This window comes from Myotis lucifugus, unplaced genomic scaffold (genome assembly GCF_000147115.1).
Source record: "Myotis lucifugus unplaced genomic scaffold, Myoluc2.0 scaffold_8, whole genome shotgun sequence".
Classification (NCBI taxonomy): Eukaryota; Metazoa; Chordata; class Mammalia; order Chiroptera; family Vespertilionidae; genus Myotis; species Myotis lucifugus.
The window spans coordinates 2,578,335-2,597,858 of NW_005871056.1; the positions used below are offsets into that span (position 1 = coordinate 2,578,335).

General features: G+C 34.8%; 1 protein-coding gene across 1 annotated transcript; it reads left to right on the forward strand.

Moving 5' to 3' along the window:
• Window positions 1-5,597: 5,597 nt before the first annotated feature.
• On the forward strand, window positions 5,598-15,694 carry DAZL (deleted in azoospermia like). Its single transcript, XM_006083914.1, has 11 exons — window positions 5,598-5,618; window positions 5,829-5,975; window positions 6,252-6,343; window positions 6,902-6,953; window positions 7,573-7,636; window positions 7,727-7,866; window positions 9,224-9,295; window positions 9,999-10,049; window positions 10,866-10,982; window positions 12,143-12,241; window positions 15,127-15,694. Exons 1-11 carry the CDS (start codon window positions 5,598-5,600, stop codon window positions 15,178-15,180), a joined length of 909 nt encoding a protein of 302 aa, XP_006083976.1. The 3' UTR covers window positions 15,181-15,694.
• The last annotated feature ends 3,830 nt before the right edge of the window (window positions 15,695-19,524 follow it).

A 19,524-nucleotide genomic window follows, 5' to 3' on the forward strand; every position in this document is an offset into this window, starting at 1 on the left:
AGCTGTCACCCATTGGCTGAGGCGGCTCTGACGAGTGGAGCCCCAGGACCGAGCAGGCGCAGGAGCGCTTCCCAGAGCCCCCCTGGCCGCCGCAGTGCCCTGCGCCCCTCAGCCTCGCGCGGCGGCTCTCGGGACTCGGGAGCCTCGCTGCCTCCACCTCTGACTTTCCTTTCTTCTCGGGCTTTTCTCCGCTGTCCAGTCGAGGCCGGGCAGCGGGCACCAGCGGACCTAACAGCAGACCCACGCGTGGTGCCGGAGGAGCAGCCTCTGCTCCTCGTCCTCGAGCCCTGTCAGCGGAACTGCTCGCTGCCGCCATCATGGTGAGTGGTGAAGGCCTGAGGGGCGGCTGAAACTCAGTTTTGGGGGGAAGGCGAGGCGCGGAGGGGGACCGGAAGTGGGGTCACCTGGACTTCTTGTCTGAGGCGCCTGCCCGGGTGCACCCGAGGCCGCGGCCTAAGAGTGGGGGGGAGAAAGAAGATGTAGGTGGGGGGCGGGGGGCGGACTACATGGCACCTGGGGCAGGCGAGGAGGAGCCCGAAGCCCGAGGTGTGGTGGAAGGGCGCGGCCTCCGCTGACCACGTGCAAGGCCCGCGGCCTTCATGCCGTCACCCCCTCCCGCCACGGCGCAAACTAGCCTGTGGGGATCTGCCAGGTCGTGGGGTGCGGGGTGCCTGGCTCCCCCCTCCCCCACCCACCAGCGTCCCTTCCCGAGCTCACCCTATGCAGAGAGGTGAGGGCCTCTGAGATGGCGTCGGGCTGTCGCCACCGGAAGCCCCCTGGCGCAGACTTTCTGAGGGACCCGCTCGGGGACTTCGAGAGCTGGCGTTTCCTCAGAAAGTGGCTCCTTCCTGGTCCGTGTGAGGCTTGGGGGCCACGGTGGGTTCCTGTGTGTGGGGGCGGGGGCGGGGGGGGGGGCGTCTCGAAGGGAGCGGCCTGTGAGCTAAGCAAGGGGCTGGGCCTGAAGTGTTTTCGTGGCGGCTCCTCCTGCAAAGGCAGCTCTCGACAGGCGGGGGCGGAGGCGCCCTCCACGGGCGGGGCTGGGCCTCAGGGGGCGGCATTTCCGCTCCCCGGTAGAGAGAGCTGCCTTTGCTTCCGAGGGACCGGAAATGTGGGAAGTTCAAAAATGTTTACTCTTGGGGACAGTTTTCATCTCTAGATAAACCAGGAGCTTTAAACCAAGTGTACGCACAGTCACATTCTGCGGGTTGTACACGGACGTGAGTCGTGGTAAATAGATGGAGTTGATTCCGCCCCACCACAAGGTAGAACTCTGGGAACACTGCTGACCAACCAGGAAGCCGCAAGTGCATTAAATATCATGAGTAGTTACTGATAGTATAATAATTGTTATTCTCTCTATTTTAAGAGGCAGAGGAAGGAAATTTATATACAACTTTCATGAGTATAAATGTTGGAATAAAAATTTATAATTATATGCAAGTAATTTGTAACTATTTGTAACGTAGTTCATATTTAATAATCACTATGCGTTACTGTAAGTTATTTACAACCATTTCTCTATTTTTAGAGGAAAAGGAGGACAACGGTAATAGGTTATTGACTTTTTTCTGATTATAAAAGTAACATTATCTCATTTGAAAGTAATCAATATAAGAAAATAGAGGTCCATCTTAGTCCCAAAACCCGTTAAAATTTTTATGTCTATGCCCTTCCAGTGCATGTATTGCATATAAATAGGTAAATTTTATTTGACAAAAGTTGTACCATACTATATATAATCCTATTTTACAACTTGCATCTTTCACTTAATATAGTGGATATTATTTCCAAAGATAAATTTAAAATAATTTTGAACTTATAATGTTAGAGTATAAGACTGTATTATTACTTGTTTTAGCAAATTCCCTTATAATGAATAATTTTTTTAATATTAAAATAATGCTATAAAAAACAATACTATAATGAGAATTTCTGTGTAAATGTTTTGACATGCTTATTCTGTTAATTCCTTGAAATAAATTGCTAGGAGTGGAATCACAGGGTATGTTTTGCCCATTTTATAACAATTTTAAGTTGCACATCTTTCCAAGTGACTCTTGATAAAATATGTACTAGTATATATTCCCATTGATGGTGCGTAGAGTGACCTATTCTCCATTTAAGTTGCCAATCTGGTAGCTGGAAAATACTTCACCATGTTGATGTGCTTGTTTATTATTAGTTAAATTGAAGTTTGTCATTAACTTTTAAAATATAAATTCTTAATTTACCTTTCTACTTGGATATTTTTCCTTATCTTAATGATCTATGAGAACTCTATATTAATATTAACCCTTTGTCATTATAGACTAGAAAAATTTAGTGGCCATAAGGAAGTGCCCTTATTCCTAATTTCAAAGGAAATCAGTATATAATGTTTCATGTTAAGCCTGATGATGACTTAGAATTAGATTGATAGCAAATAAGATTCTTGTTTCTATTGTACTTGGGTTTTTTAAAAATTTAAAAAGGAATGCTGTATTTTATCAAATATTTTTTCATTGGTGAATTGCAATAATAGCTTTCCTAAGAATGAACCATCCTTGCATTTCCAATATAAATTGTACTTAATTATATATTTTTATATATTGTTTGAATTTCACATCTTTGTTGGGGGCAGGAGTGGACCATTTTAATTAAGTTTTGTTATTGAGATGGTGGTAATTTTGTAAAATGAATTGAGAAGTACTCTTTTTTTTCCTCCAAAAAGTTTTATTTTATGAAAACTGAATTTTCTTTCTCTTCTACTTCCTCTTCTATTTACCACTGTTTCTGTCTTGGTGCCCTTCCTATCCCCATCTATACACACAAATGATCTCTTTACATTTTGAAAAAACAAACTCCCAGTGAAACTAACCTAGGAATCATTTCTTAAGATTTTTTAAAAAATTTGTTTCTCTAGAAAGTTAGCCATTTCATCAAGATTTCCAAATTTACTCCCATAGAGCATATAATAGCATTTTCTTGTAATCTGTGGTCATAGCCTCCTTTTTACAACTAATGTGTCTTTTTGCTTTCTTGTCCTTTTTCTTGCTTAGCTTTGTCAGGATTGTTTATTGTTTTGGATTTTTTCCCCCAATAGTTTATTCTTTGACTTTTTTTTAAAGGTTTTATTCTGATTGTCTATTTCCTTAGTTTTTGCTTTTCTCCTTTTTAGCTTCTATGGATATAACTGATGCATACAAATTGTAGACTTTTTTTGGGTCAGTGTATATAGAGCTCAGTTTGCCTGCATGTAGTAATTGAATGAAATAATATTGTTAAAGAGCTGACATCCCAGGAGTTTTATTACCAATGTTTATTTCAGCTTTTAGTTATCATTGTCATTTGGTTATCCAACTAACTATTACAGGAAATATATACTATAAATAGAAGTGATGAAAATTTTATATATGATGGCCAAGTTCAACCCTATTTAATATCTCAGCATTGTTCATTTCAGTAATTAAGAAAAATAATTACTTCTTACATACAATTTACATGTAATTTATTTACTGCATACTATTGATGGTTAAGATTGGTACTTTAGCACTAATCTTTTTGCTTTACTGTGGAGTATTTTTGGCAATAGTTTAAAAGTAACTAAAGGTTTCCTGTTGGTTATGGATATTGTATATATAAATTACAGTCTATATATATAAAAGGCTAATATGCTAAGTGTCAAAACATTCGAACATGCGACCAGTAGCTGTGACACTCACTGACCACCAGGGGGCAGATGCTCATCACACAGGCATGGAAACATGGAACGGACTGATAAATCTCAGAGGGAAGGGGAAGGCAGGAGGGCGGGAAGAGATTAACCAAAGATTTTATATGCATACTAGAGGCCTGGTTGCATGTTTGTGCACCGGTTGGGTCCCTCAGCCTGGCCTGTGCCCTCTCACAATCCAGGACCCCCTCAGAGGATGTCGGACTGCTGGTTTCGGCCCAATCCCCGCAGGCCAGCCCAAGGGACCCCACCGGAGCACGAATTCATGCACTGGGCCTCTAGTTATATATAAATACACACAGTAGGAGTTTTAAAATCCTTGTTGTTCAGTCTTGTTAAAATGGAGTACTTTGCTTACTTTGTTAGCTTTGAGCGCCACCTGCTGGCTAAGGACTAGGACATGATGGTGCCTTAATTTAAGGCATTATGACAACTGGTAAAAATAATTTGATGAATTTTATATTTAATATCCCAATTAAGCAGGCAGCCAATCTGTACACCCAACTCCAAGCCAAACTTCCTATAATATCTAATGGATTTTTTCTCTTTTTCCCAAATCACTGTTAGTTGTTTCAAATACCCATTTTACTTTTATAAATAGAATATGAGAATTAGAACTGTTTCTCTTCAGTTCTGGCAACACTATCATGGTGTTTCTCAAAAATGACCCTATTAAAATGTGGGGCTAGTTAATTCTTTGTTGTGGTGGGCAGCCTTTTGCATTATAAATGTTTATTGTGTCCCTGGCCTCAATCTAGCAGCACTCAGTTGTGGCAACCAAAAATGCCCCTATCCTGCAAAATCTCCCCTGGTAGAGAATCAATACATTAACATGACCCCTTATAATATGGCACAGTTTTATGGCCTGTTGTTATACCTGTGAATTAAAAAAGCATCCTTCTGCCATGCCGGCGCATGGCTCAGTAGTTGAGCATTGACCTATGAACCAGAAGGTCCAGTTCGATTCCCAGTTAGGGCACATGCCCAGATTGTGGGCTTGATCCTCAGTGTGGGGCATGCTATACTACCTTTCCAGAATATATTACCAATAAATTCTGCTTCAGAGAAATTTACATTAACCTTAGTGTGGGAAGACTAAAGACAGAGTTCTGACCAGAATCCAGGAAAACAATGAGTTTCATATGTGGGTCTCTTTTTCTGAAAATAAAGATGGTATATATCTAGCAGCCCACTGTGAAAATTAAAATTATCAGTAAGACTGATAATGTTATTTCAAAAGATGCTTTGAACATCTTAGCATTAGGGATAAAGGATGATAAGCCCTTTTTTATTAGGAGCTATATGTGAGCACGTAATGTTTTTGTGGTCCTTTCCAAAGTAAGCAAGCATACTAACACAAGGAGTATCCTATATAGTAAAAGGCTGATATGCAAATTGTCCCCACGGGAGTTCGACCGACCAGGAGTTAGACTGCTCACTATGACAAGCACTGATCACCAGGGTGTGGTGTGGAATGAAGGAAGGCACTGGCCAGCAGCCAGCAGCTGGGGGAAGGAAGACTCCGATCAGCCCTGATCCCCGGCCAGGCCTCGGGACCCTATCCGTGCACGAATTTCATGCACCAGGCCTCTAGATCTAATTATAAAATCCATGTTAATTTTGGTGAATAGAAAAATAAGACTAGAAATTATTTTAAACCTAAATTTTTGTTTTCTTTCTTATGCAGCTTTTAAAATTTTATCTTTTAAAAAATTTACCATACTTTTTAATAAGTTACTTATAAAATGAAAATTTGCTTATTGGCATAGAATAGGATAATTTTAATAAATTAATTTTTTACAAACCTGAATTTGCTAATTATTTTTTACCAGTTCACATAGTATTTTCACAAACTCAATATAAAATCAGTATTCTACCATAAGAAATGGCAATGAGCAACACTAAGGTTAAGTAAGTACTATATACCCTTTTGTTAATATTTCATGCTGATCCGCTGTGATTACACCTGAGCCTGAACTAAGCTATATTGATAACTAATTTAAAATGAAAATAATTTATATGAAAATGTTTTATACTTTAAAAAATTATAGTTCACATTGTATGGTTGCCTGTATATCTACTGGTAATATCTCTATATCTGTTTACCAAATTACAGTCTGCTACAAATTCTGAGACTCCAAAGTCAGCCATCTCCAGAGAGGCCAGCACCCAGTCCTCATCATCTACGACCAGCCAAGGCTATGTTTTACCTGAAGGCAAAATCATGCCAAACACCGTTTTTGTTGGTGGAATTGATGTTAGGGTATTGTATTCATATTTAATTTATTTAAAAATATGTCTTAGGAATCATGGGATTTTGTGCTTATTGCAAACATAAGGATTTTGTACTTCATGCAGTATTGGAACTAGTTTTGTGTTTAACCTATGGGGACTGAAAGTATCTTTGACAAAAAGCTACAGGTAGTTTGAGGATACTTGGGTGAAATAGTTCTTCCACATCATCAAATCTTCTTTTATAGTATAATTGAAATTTTCGAATGCTGAATATTTACTCTTAAAGTCAAATTCTTTTCTATAGATGGATGAAGCTGAAATTAGAAGTTTCTTTGCTAGATATGGTTCAGTAAAAGAAGTGAAGATAATCACGGATCGAACTGGTGTATCCAAAGGGTAAGTAAAACATATGCTGAGTATGAAATATAAAATACAACATATGAACTAGTTTGTAGATTACTAGAGGCAGAACTCAAAACTGGTATTTTATACGTACTTGTATAAATGAAATTCGTTGCTTTGTTATTTTCTTTCATGGAGATAAAAGTTTGCTGCCAGCTCTTTCATTTAATCGTTTTCCTAGTATTTGCATTTAAATATTTCCCATCTTTATTTATTTAACTTAAGTGGATTAATTAATTTTATTGAAGAATTGTTTTCTTTGCACATTTCACCATATTTTAAATTTTAACCTTTTTGCCATAGACAGTAAATTATATTTAGGTTTCTAGATGGGAATTTCCTGTTAATGAATAAGGTTCTCACACTACTTTAATTGTAAGGAAAAAAAAGCAGTAATATTTATAGAATATCATGTACATCTTAAAAATATTTATCTGTGTATTCTTCATACTTTATTATTATCACTTTTGTTAATTATTTCATAGAATACTAGAAGTTTTAAAACATTCAGTTATGGTGATGATTTTATACTTCATTTATCTGCCTTTCTAGCTATGGATTTGTTTCATTTTATAATGATGTGGATGTGCAGAAGATAGTAGAAGTAAGTAGTCTTATGGGAAAATCTTTTAATTAGATTTTGGATGCAATGTTTAATATTACTTGAGTCCCAGATACATATTCAGTCATATAAAATATAGAGATAGAGCCCAGCCAGCATGGCTCAGTGGTTGAGCACTGACCTATGAACCAGAAGGTCACAGTGATTCCCTGTCAGGGCATATGCCTAGATTGTGGGCTCAATCCTCAGTGTGGGGTGGGCAGGAGGCAGCCGATCAATGATTGTCATCATTGATGTTTCTATCTTTCTCTCCCTCCACCTTACTCTCTGAAATTAATAAAAATATAAAATACAGAGATAGATATACTTCTTTTTTGAAATCCGAACTTGAGTAATCTTACATAACTTGTGAGAACCTATTTGTTTTTGATTGGGCATCTAGCTTCATGAACTAGAGACAGAATGTAAAGGTTTTGATCAAATTCCATGACACCTCTTGACACTTGAGTAGTGATGGTAAGGTTCGGATAAATTTTTTTAATTTACTATGTTCTTACCACTGATCTTCTGATAGTAGACATTTTTAGAACATTTAGGATGTTTATGAAAGTCTTGGAAGTAAAGACTTCAAAATTGATTCTACTTTTGTTACTATTTTCAGTCACAGATAAATTTCCATGGTAAAAAGCTGAAACTGGGCCCTGCAATCAGGAAGCAAAATTTATGTGAGTAAAGAAAGGAATTTTTCTTGTTGACACGTGTAGCTTTTCAGAGAACTAAAGATAGGCTTTGTTTTCTTTTTATTCTTTACAAAGGTGCTTATCATGTGCAGCCACGTCCTTTGGTTTTTAATCCTCCTCCTCCACCACAGTTTCAGAGTGTCTGGAGTAATCCAAATGCTGAAACTTACATGCAGCCTTCAACCATGATGAATCCTATAACTCAGTATGTTCAGGTAAGAAATACCTACGTTCCTGTGATTTTTTTTGTTTTGTTTTTTCATTTTATTCGTATTGAAAATCTTATGGATGGGAGTACCTTAAAAGTAAGCTAGTCTCACTTCTTATCCCCTGTGGAATTACATACGCAATTTCCATAATAAGTGATAACAATGTTTCTGTTTGAATACTTAAGGCTACAGGAAATCTATTTTTGTAAGTCTGTCATTCTTAGTTATTCCTTATTCTAAGCTAAAATCTGCTTCTATATAGTTTGTAAACCTTTATCTTGAAACTGACCTCTGTAGCCACAAAGAACATGTCTTTTCCTTTTTTTGCCTTATATAATAACTCATAAAATATATGAAGGCAGATTTTTCTCATGAGTCTGCCTTGTTTATTCCTCTCTAAGGTTAGCCATTTGTCTAGTTATTCTTTATTTGCAATGTCTAGATGCCTCCCCATAAAGATTGCTGACTTCTGGATATATTCTGGTTCTAGAATGGATAGGTTTCTGATGACTTAACTGTACTTGTAAACTATAAATCTGGCATACAATTTGGTCCTGGTTGGTTACTTCAATATTTGAAGTGGTATGTGGAATATTTACTATCTCCTATTGATGATAGTGTTTATTTTCTTCATTTTCTTTTTTTCAGTTTAAAAGACATTTTATTTGCATAAAAGAAACAGAATAATAAATAGTACTGCAGTGTCTCTCCTTTGTTTACATTTTCTATCTACCTGAAGTGTAGTGTATATTTTTTATTTTTCTTGTCCTAAACATGGCTAGAAGAAAAAAACCACTTGTTCCTAACATTTATTGTGTTATTACCTATTCTGGCTATATTCATATATACTACTACCTAGAAGTTTTTAATCAGTAATATTTATTGAAAGATGTAGTATATTTTACTGCCTCTTTCCCATTTTGGGTTGTATATTGCCCTTAAATTTTAGAAGTAAAATACAAAAAGAGCTATAAGTTTGTAGAAAGACTATACATTGACTACACATTACCCCCATGATATTGTCAAAGAAATACAAAACTACCTAAAAGTATTTTTACAGAGAAATAGATGTATTAATATAACTTTAACACAGAAATCTATCCTAATAAAGTCTTGTCACCAATGTAAGAAAGAACTGAGTGGTGATAAATATACAAATGATATAAACATAAGCTGGCAAAATCAGTCACTTCCCTTATTTACCCCTTCCTCCTAGAGAATATTTTTTTCTTTATGAAGCCAGTCCTCAAATAGGGTCCTGCACTGCATATAGAAAAATAATTAAGATTTCTTCATTTTCATATATTTGTTCTTCGGGGAAAATATTCCTTCTTTACATTCTTTCTGAAACTTTTATTTTCAGGCATATCCTCCTTATCCAACTTCACCAGTTCAGGTCATCACCGGATATCAGCTGCCTGTTTATAATTATCAGGTAATTTAAGAGGGAACAAATGATTTACTTTGGAATATTATTGAGGCCTTTATATAAATAGTTTTTCATTTAAATTAGTTGAGTATGCCTAAAATTTAAGAAAAACTTTGAATTAAATCTCCTGTATTATTAGAAATAAGGGAATGATATTTTGACAGGAATCTACTTAGCAGTAATTTTTTTCTTGTATTGTCTTGCAAAATTTGGTGTCCCCTTTATGTATTCCTCATCTTTACTATCAAATAGCTGAAACAACCAGGCTGACTTAAAACTTTTACCAGGGAAGAGATTGAAATAAAATTATTACTCAATTCTTAGAACATTGACTTCCAGTTATATTTGGTAGTGTTTATTTTAGCTAGCTACTACAAGATAGCAGTAGTTCTCTGAATTTCTCTGCTCCTAGATATGACTATATCTATGATCCATGGTCATATATCTATGGTAATAAATTCAAAGAATACTATCTTTGAGTTTTCCTGAATGCCAATCTCAAAAAATTGAGGAAAAGGTAGAGTTTATATATGAAAGTAATAATAAAATCCTCAGGTATTAGAAACATAAAGTACTACTTTCTTTCATTCTGTTTCTTTTATTATACAAAGTTCAAGAAGCCAGCATGACAAATACCCCAACATTGTCTATCTGATACTTTTGTGAAAAGTGTATGAATATTTAAATATTTCCTTTTTTTTTTTTTAAGATGCCACCACAGTGGTCTACTGGGGAACAAAGGAGTTATGTTATACCTCCGGTAAGGTGAATTAGCCAAATATATACTTCCTGTTCTTAAGTATTTTTTTGTTTAACTATTAATATATTTTTTGAGCTTTTGCCATATCATGTATGCCTCGAAACATGTTTAATTGCCCTTTTACATTATGTGTTATGGTTTATTAATTTCTTGTCAACTCAAATGTATACTCCCTGGGAGAAACTGCTTTTTGTTTCTCAGCTGGTTTTTGCTTAAACAATGGCCACATGCATACAACAGTTGTTTAATTCGTTACTGATAGAATATACAACCCAAGAAACGTAGTATTAATACCTATGATAATGCTAATTCTATGGATTTAGAATTAGTATTGAATCTGCTTCTAGTTTCCTACCTATAAAAATGTCTGTTGAAGAGAAACAAAGTAATATTTTTTTTCTGTAATATGCTGTATGTTATATAAGAAAGGGAATTTAAAAAGTGCTACCTCTAAAATACCTAAATCTTTATTACCTTCTGTCTTTCATCAGGACTGGATATTTGAAGGATATAATATGAGTTAAAATTCTCAGGTGCTGGGAAATTTCCATTCCCTATAATTTGAAGTTTCTTTTTTTTTAGAGCACTTCCAATTCTGATTGTGTTGAGGCTTAAAAGACATTTCAAAATAAAAGATTGCCTTATTATTGCATTTCAGCTTCAGTTTAAAATAAAGTTTCTGTGGTAATGTAATTGAACTTCAGCATGACGCACATTTAAACTTTCAATATCATCTCACCATTTTGAAGAATAGGTTGTTCAGAAATGTGTCTAATGTACATCCCTTTAATTATACTTTTATCATTTTAAATGCAGGTTTATGCAGCTGTTAACTACCACTGTAATGAAGTTGATTCAGGAGCTGAAATTTTGACAAGCGAATGCTCGGTTCATGAAGCTACTATTCCATCCTCTGGAAATGGCCCACAAAAGGCAAACATACAATTTTATTAATATTTTTATATTTATTTTTTCAAGTTTTAATAATGGCCCTTTGAGAAGTGAGCATCTTTTCCCAAATTTAAATATGGGAGTCATAAATGAAAAAGCTTGAGTAATTGATAATATGTCAGTTTATGTTAAAGTTGATGAAATTCCAGGCACCACCAAACTTTTAGTATATAAATATAATTTCTAATTTAGTTCTTTTCCTCAGTTCCAATTTCATTTTTATTCTTTTTTAAAACCATACTTTAATAAGTATTGTATTAACATGACTTAACAGAATGCAATGGCAAGTTTCCTCAAGCCTCCTATTCTGCAAAAGAGGAATTAGTACGAATTATACCTACATGTTTGTTCTTTGTTGTGTTTTTGTGTGTGTGTGTGTGTGTGTGTGTGTGTGTGGTTTTTTTGTTTTTTGTTTTTTACCAATTTAAACATTTACCTAGCTAAATAGTAACATGCAGTTATTTATGGTATTCTTTCTATAGCATTATACATGGTAGTTTTCAGGAGTGGTGGAGTCACTAATAATAATTAAAATATTGAAGTAGACAGTTTTTTTTTTAATCATTACAGCAGATTCCTATAGTAACAGTGTTCTCACTTTTGAATTGTCTTATGTTTAATTGAATGGGTGGGAATATGGTAACAGTGGAGAATTTTCATTGTAGTATGTGAACTTTGTCCAAGTGTTTTTCAGTGGAAAAAAAAGGTCAAGAACTACTGAACTATATAGGGCGAAGAAATTCCCTGATTTGATATATGATTTGAAATTTGGAAACAGTATTAAAATAGCTCAAAGTATAATTATAATATCAGGTTTTTATCCTGGGTATTTTTTTCTAGAAATGTTGGAGTTCACAATTTCTTATCTAATAGGAAAAATTAAAGAGCCTTAAGCTAATATCTTAGGGTTTTACTAAATTGAGCCTTTAAAATCAGTACTCTATCACTAAGGTTCTAAATATTTCTTGAATTCGGTAGGAAAGTTACATTCTAAGTGACATTCTATGTGGTTAAGAATTACGAATTCCCTAAGAATTCTTTAGAAATAAGTGTATTTATTCATTAAACTTTATATAAAAAGGGCTTGTTAACAGTAAGTAAAAGGAATAGTCTTTAGATTACAGAAAACGTCTGTGTTTCAGAAATCTGTGGATCGAAGCATACAGACGGTGGTATCTTGTCTGTTTAATCCAGAGAACAGACTGAGAAACTCTGTTGTTACTCAAGATGACTACTTCAAGGTATGAAAGGAATAGCACACAGGATAAAAAAGCACATTTGTCAACCACAAAGCATCTTTTTTTCCTGTGGTATATACATTTTGAGATTATATAGAACATTTAATTGAACTCTTGCATTTGACTGTAACCCAGTAAACCACTGTGAGTGAGTTTTACCAGGTAATGCATTTTATGTTGCTCAAACCTTGATGTAGTATAGTTTGTTCTTAGGGGACAAACCTTTAGCAGAAGCTTACAATTAAAAGAGTTTGTGAAAAAAGAGAGTTGAAAGGGAATATTAACTTGATGAAATAGAAACTTTTTTAGATACAGAAAACAGAACTTAAGAGTACGTGCATATTGGACTAAAGAGAGCAAAGAAATTGATCACTCAGATGACATACTTGAACTCTGTAGGGGACAAAGAGGTAAAGTGAAGCAATAAAAAGCTGAGTAGAAAGAAATGGAAGTTGATTGAGAGTTGGTGGAGTGGAAGAGAACATGGGTGTTTGAATTTAAAGAAGTCTGGTTTCTGATTCTGGTTCTATTTATCACCTTGGACAAGTCATATAAATTTTGTTAAGGCTCCAGTTTTTATAAGTCTAAAATGAGAAGACACAAGACTAAAGGTCTCTAAAATCTCTTTAGTTCTGAGTCTGTGAATATGGAAAGGAACTAACTGTTCACTCCAGTGAGGGAATAATATTGTATGTGCTTAGTAAAGGGGCGTTTTTGTTGTTTTTTTTAATAACATGTTTATTGAATATAATACAATTCACTCCTTTAAAGTGTATAGTTCAGTACTTTTTAGTATATTTGCAAGCCATGACCATAATCACTTTTAGAATATTTTAGTTACACCAAAAATAAACCCCCTACCTATTAGCAGTCACTCTCCATTTACCCCCAACTCTTCTAGTCTTAGCAACCACTAACCTACTTTTATTAAGGATTTGCCTATTCTAGACATTTCATATATGTATCTATCTATATATATATATAAAAGCCTAAGTCATCATTACTTGGCCAGTTGACCTAACAACTGGTCAATATGATGCACACTGACCACCAGAGGGCAGACATTCAACGCAGGAGCTCCTACAGCCAACCTCCCATTAGTCCCTCCTCCCGGAGGGCCAGACCCAATTGGCCTCGATCACTGGCCAGGCCGAGAGACCCCACCTGTGCACAAATTCGTGCACCAGGCCTCTAGTATAGAATAATACATTTGGCTTTTTGCCACTGGCTTCTTTTACTTAGTATAATGTTTTAAAGGTTCATCAGTGTTACAGCATGGATCGGAATTTTATTTCTTTTTATTTATGGATATATCATTTTACCCATTCATTACTCAATAGACTTGCATTGTTTCCACTTTTTGGCAGTAATGCTCTCAGCATTTATGTACAAATTATTGTGTGGACATATGCTTTTATTTCTCTTGGGTATATACCTAGGAATGCAATTGCTGAGTCAAATGGTAATATGTTTAACCTTTCAAGGGACTTCCAGAATTTTCTAAAAATGACTACACCATTTTACATTCAAAAGGAAGTTCTTAACCATTGCTTTGTGTTTTAAAACAGGGAAAGAGAATAGTTTTTTCCATCTATGAAATGACATAGAATGAAGCTTAAAGCCTTTTTTTGAAGGGTATACTAAGGACTTTCTATAATACAGAAGAATAGAGCCATAGCAGGATTAAGTTCTTACCATCTTTTCCACAGGGAGTAAATATTCATTTAAAGTTGAAATTTGTTCTTTTGTTGTTTCATTCTACATAGTATAACTTAAAGGGAAAGAACTGGTATTGTATCAGAGCTTTCCTTTCCCAAAGTTCTGAAGGTTAAATAAGTAGTACTTAAACGATTTTTTTGCAAAGCAGAACATGGTCTTTAAACTTGAGTTTTCAGCTGGTATTAGACAAAAGCTTCCAGAGTTTTTGAACCTTCCAGAGTTTTTTGCTCCTCTGGGCTAGAAACACTAAGCAGAAATCAGAAGTTGATAGCCTACAGTTATCTGGCCTTTAGACCTATTTTGATTGGCTAAATGTTATTGTTTGTTGAATTTAAATGCATTGAGGCAGGTTATATACTATTTCCATGGTAAATTCCAATCTTTCGTCTAAATTTCAGCTTCTCCATCATTTTTCTTATTCTACCTGATCTTTGAAGAGACTTCCGTTTGTAACCACTTTTCTGGGCTTTAACCTAAATAAGATTTTACCCTGTTAACAATTAAATAATTTCCAGTTACCCTTCTTTATATGACAACTGAATTTATCCCTAGGAAAAGGGCAGGGTTTAAAAAAACACCCTAATATGTAGAGAAGAAAATACTATTGTGTTATTGCTGATTTATTCATATTCCTTCTATCTGCACAACATAAAATGAAAGGAAAAAGTTGCATATATTTTTAATTTTTTACTTCATTTCCCAAAGAGTGATGTATCTTCATCACAGGTGAAAGATATGCTTTTAAATATGTCAAAACTTTTACTTTTAATCTAAAAGCATGGAATTTCAGATTGAAGTGCAGTGCTGTTCTCATGCTATAATTTGTACCAAATGCACTTTTGTTAGTAAAACCAGTGTTTTTTGAAATTGCATATATTTTCACCAATTACCTTTGGGTCATCACTGCCAAATCATTAATTAAGAATCTGCATAAAATGATAGTGATTCTAAGTTCTCTGTTTCTGAGTTTACCAAGTTTTATTTTTTAATTGTTGAATAAAACTAGTTCATTGATACATTTGTCATCAGAATTCAGGAATACTTTCCAAAAAGGATCACTTTTCTCTCATTTATAGTTTTTAAACCCAAAATTTTTACAACTCTCTTAGTTCATAGTGCTAATAGGATATTTTCAATGAAATAAAAAGGACTGTTTCTGTCTTTTCTAGGATAAAAGAGTGCATCATTTTAGAAGAAGTCGGGCAGTGCTTAAATCTGTTTGATCCTCTCTTCTAACTTTCTAGTCTCGTGGGAAGTTGCTGGTTTTGAATACTAAGAAGAGACTGAAAGTTTTTCACTATTATAGAAATTTAATTCTGAGTATTGATAAATCACATTAAGACTATACAAGCTGTATTAGATTGCCTAGTTTTATTTTACATTGAAACTGTTTTTCATTAGATGTTTAGAAATTTGGTTCTGTGTTAAATAGTTGAAAGTAAAAAATAATTGAGACTGAAAGGAACAACTTTTAAGATTTATCTGTAAGGGTGTTTTTTTTAAAGAATTGAAATTGACATTTTAACAGTTTAAAAGTAAATGCTGATTTTCAAAAAATTGTCTTAGCCAACCTACTATTTTGAAAGGTCAGAATTTTGATAGTTTGAATACAAGTGTTTCACTTCTCTAGCAAGTACCTGTGAGTAGTACAGTATTTACAATTTTGTGCTTTACATTTATGATTTGTCTAGAAATTAACTGCAAAAGCATAGTTTTTAAAACTACGTTTTTAATCAGTGGAACTCATTATATAGTTAGCTTTATTGAAGTCTTCCTTATCTAAACCCAGTAAAACCAATTCTAAACAAACAGTCCAGTGCTCGCTTCGGCAGCACATATACTAAAATTGGAACAAACAGTCCAATCAGTGGGTCTTATTAGTTGGAAATATTTTATCTTTTATCTAGAATCCACACAGATACCATATTTGATTGGGATGATAATTAGATAACTAAAATTCTGGACCTATTTTTTTAAATAATCCAAGACAAACTAAACTTTACTAGGTACATAGGTTCTTGGTGAGTTACCATTCTCCTTTTTTTCTTTAAATTTTTTTTCCCCTTGAAATGCTAAACGTATCTTAAATTGTGCAAAATATTGGTAATAAAGAATGCTGAAGCTTTTTTATGTCACTTAAAGGTTAATCAGAGTATCTGAAAGGAATTGTTTTTATAAAAACATTAAAAGATTAGTTATTTGTTAAAAAGCAAACAGATTTTTATTTTTGTTTGTGAGCCTATTATATTACCTTTTTTAAAGTAAAACATGTCCAAGAGAGTCAAAGTAGTCTTGGTGTTTCTGAATCACAAAAGTTGTTTAGTAAGCATATCCCAAGAATATACTCAGTGAAGAATCCATTTCTAGATTTACTAGTCTCCTCATTAGACATTATATATTGTGACAAACAACTAGAGCACCAAAGCCCTATTGCTGTACCCACAGTCTTGCTTTTCCAGTTTGTAACATCATTTTTCCAGAAGGTTTGCTCCTAGAACAGGTAATGTAAAGATGAGAAGTAGAAGTATGAGCAGTTTGAAGGCTAAGCCTTGGAAATGTAGCAATGTGGTAATACCTTTTTAAGGGAAACACTTGTCTCAGCATCATCTGATCTGCCATGAACATGAGTTTAAAATGGCTCCCTGGCCTTTCTTTCATTGGCCCCTTCACTAAAACATGAAGACTCCTTTTATCACTAATCTAATACAACAACCATGGGCCATATCATCAGTGCCCATTGCTATCTTATAATACCTAGTAATTTTTATTCTGAATCTGAAGGGGAAGAGTCTTTTAACTTACGTATCCCACAAAAGGGCTTTCTACTCCTTATAATTTGAAAGTACCCTGAAATTGGTCCTTTTTAAAATTCTCTGTACTATCTTTTGTGTATGCTATGACATTCTTACATGTATAATTCTGTGATTAAATCTCCAGGTTACTGTAAATGATACCTAAATTCTAAAGAGCCACGTACATGATTTGAAGTAAGGAAATAAACTTTTCATTTGTGTGCTGTTTTATTGGACTGAAGTACTTATTTTAAAAATGGTAAGGTAGAAAGAAGAGACAAAGTCCTGAACCTTTCAAAATGAAAAATTAATTTTAAACTTAAAAGTATGTTCCTATTACATATTGCTAATACTGTTTTTGCATAAATGAATAAATAGAAATAAAGAAACTTTTTTTCCAGAAACATTCTGACTTCTTTATTCATGTGACATTATTTCAATAAGTGGTGGGGAGTTGGGTGGGTAGTATGTGACAAGGTTTAGATTCTTGAAATTATATATTGCTCAATTTGTTAATCTGGCAGAATTAGTTTATAAAAGCAAATTTTTCTACATTGTATTTTATTGCTTTCTGTTATGAATTTAAGAGATAGGTATTCATGAGAAAATAATCCCTCCTAATGCTGAATTGGAAATGGTTAACAGAGTTTCAACACAGTACATCAATAGTGCAGTACCAGTAGGAATGCTGAAGTGTCAATTATGACTCTGCAGTCTCATGGCCAGAGTCCCTCATTTTGGACTATGATCATTCATTCTGTCTACTGCACACTTTGGGCCTAATCTCTGTGGACCCTTTAATTTTGGAGTATTAATAGTTACCAAAAGTAGAGCTTAGATTTTTCATATTGCATTTACTTCAGATGAGAATGCACCCAAAAGATCATTATTTACCACCTCTTCTAGTTCTAGCTCCAGTACTCCCCGTTCTATAAGTTGAGGCCATAGGAGAGGAAATTTCCCCCATTGGGTACTCCTATGCTATATTTTATAACTGACTCATTACCAGAAAACTGATTTTGATAATAAGATTTTGATAATAAGGTTCTACAAGATAAAAAAGAGTGACTTCTGAATCACTCTGAAGATAAACTAGAATAGTTGGCAGATTATAATCCTTAAATGTGCATGTATACACAGATGCATACATACTAACCATTATCCAAAACATTTGATTAGCTCTGACCTAGCTAAATAACACTTTATTAAAACATTTTAAGGCTCTAAAACTACATATATCTGAAAAAGTTTGTTTAAACCTACTTGATATTTTAAAGATATTTGCAGTTAAGGTTTAGCACAAAATTCTCAACAGAAAGCCAAGTCTTTGGGATTAAAAAATAAATTTCATACAGCACTTTGTTGTTTTTTGAAAACGTTGCAAGTTATGGCAAAATCAAGTGACTCCAAAAAGGTTGGTCACCCTTGTAAGAAGAGTATTCTGCATAATTTTTTCCTTGCCTAAGAACATGTTATCTTTGTAATTGTTCAAAATAATTCAATATTGATTAGCATCCTTAAATTGCAAGGAACTCACTGACTTTCAAAAATAAATACTCCAAAGCATTGTAAAGCCCTCTACCCACGTCTCTAAAATTCTCTTGGTTGTCTTTAAAGGTAAACTCATGAAAATGGGCTGCCACATTGCTTAATTGCTTTGCCAGCTTTCATTGCCATCATTTGAGGATAATAAGGATCAGTAGCAATAAAACAGCCTGCTACTCTGCTTTTGCAAATATGGCAATAGCGAGGGTGGGAAACCATAAGGGGGAGAAAAGCGACAGTGTTTTCCATTGACCAAGTCTTGCAAATAGGCCCAGCTGCTGAGTATGATCATTTGGAATTCCTGAAACATGTCTCCTAAATGAGGATTGCTCCTGTACATGTTTTGATAATTGTGTAATGTGGCCCTTCTCAACATTATGTGTAATATGTCTGTGTGTAACTGAATCTTTTTGAGTAATTCCTTACCACCCATCATCAAAGACTCTGAATTTTCCATCTGTAGACATACTTTTGGTACTAGAAAACAATAAACATAAGAAGTTCAAACTATAAACGTGCGTTTTTGAATGCTCATGCAAAATATTCAATCTGCATAGCAAAGAAATGATAGGTAATTCTGCATTGCATTTAGAGTTAAAAACATCTGTCCAATATGGTTGTAGCTGTGGGCCAATCCCAAGCAAATGCAAAAAAATTATCTCGATACAGAAGTTGAAACTACCACTGTACAGTTAAGCTCTATGTTAGCTATATTTTATGGTTTTAACTGGTCTGAAAGTTTTCCACTTGAGTCTCTATTTTCCCAAGGCACATGGAGGTTTTGTATCTTATGTGCACCTCCATTAAGTCTGTGAGCCAGGAATCTGCTTTTTCCCACGTATAACTCCCAGATACCAGTTGCACTAAGTCTTCCACAATAGAACAAATGCTTGCATGACTGGGATATTGGGATTATAAATTTGCAACAAAGGCACCATTTCATGCAGTTCAGAAAGTTGGAGATCTTATAATCCTTAAACAGTTCTTTTTTTACAGAAAGTAAATCTAGCAAAAATATATTAAGACTATAATCACATCTATTGTGGTTCCCTAAAATAAAATGGACAGAGACATTATTCTGGCTCCATGGTCGGCAAACTGCGGCTCGCAAGCCACATGTGGCTTTTTGGCCCCTTGAGTGTGGCTCTTCCTAAGCCTTAGGAGTACCCTAATTAAGTTAATAACAATGTACCTACCTATATAGTTTAAGATTAAAAAATTGGGCTCTCA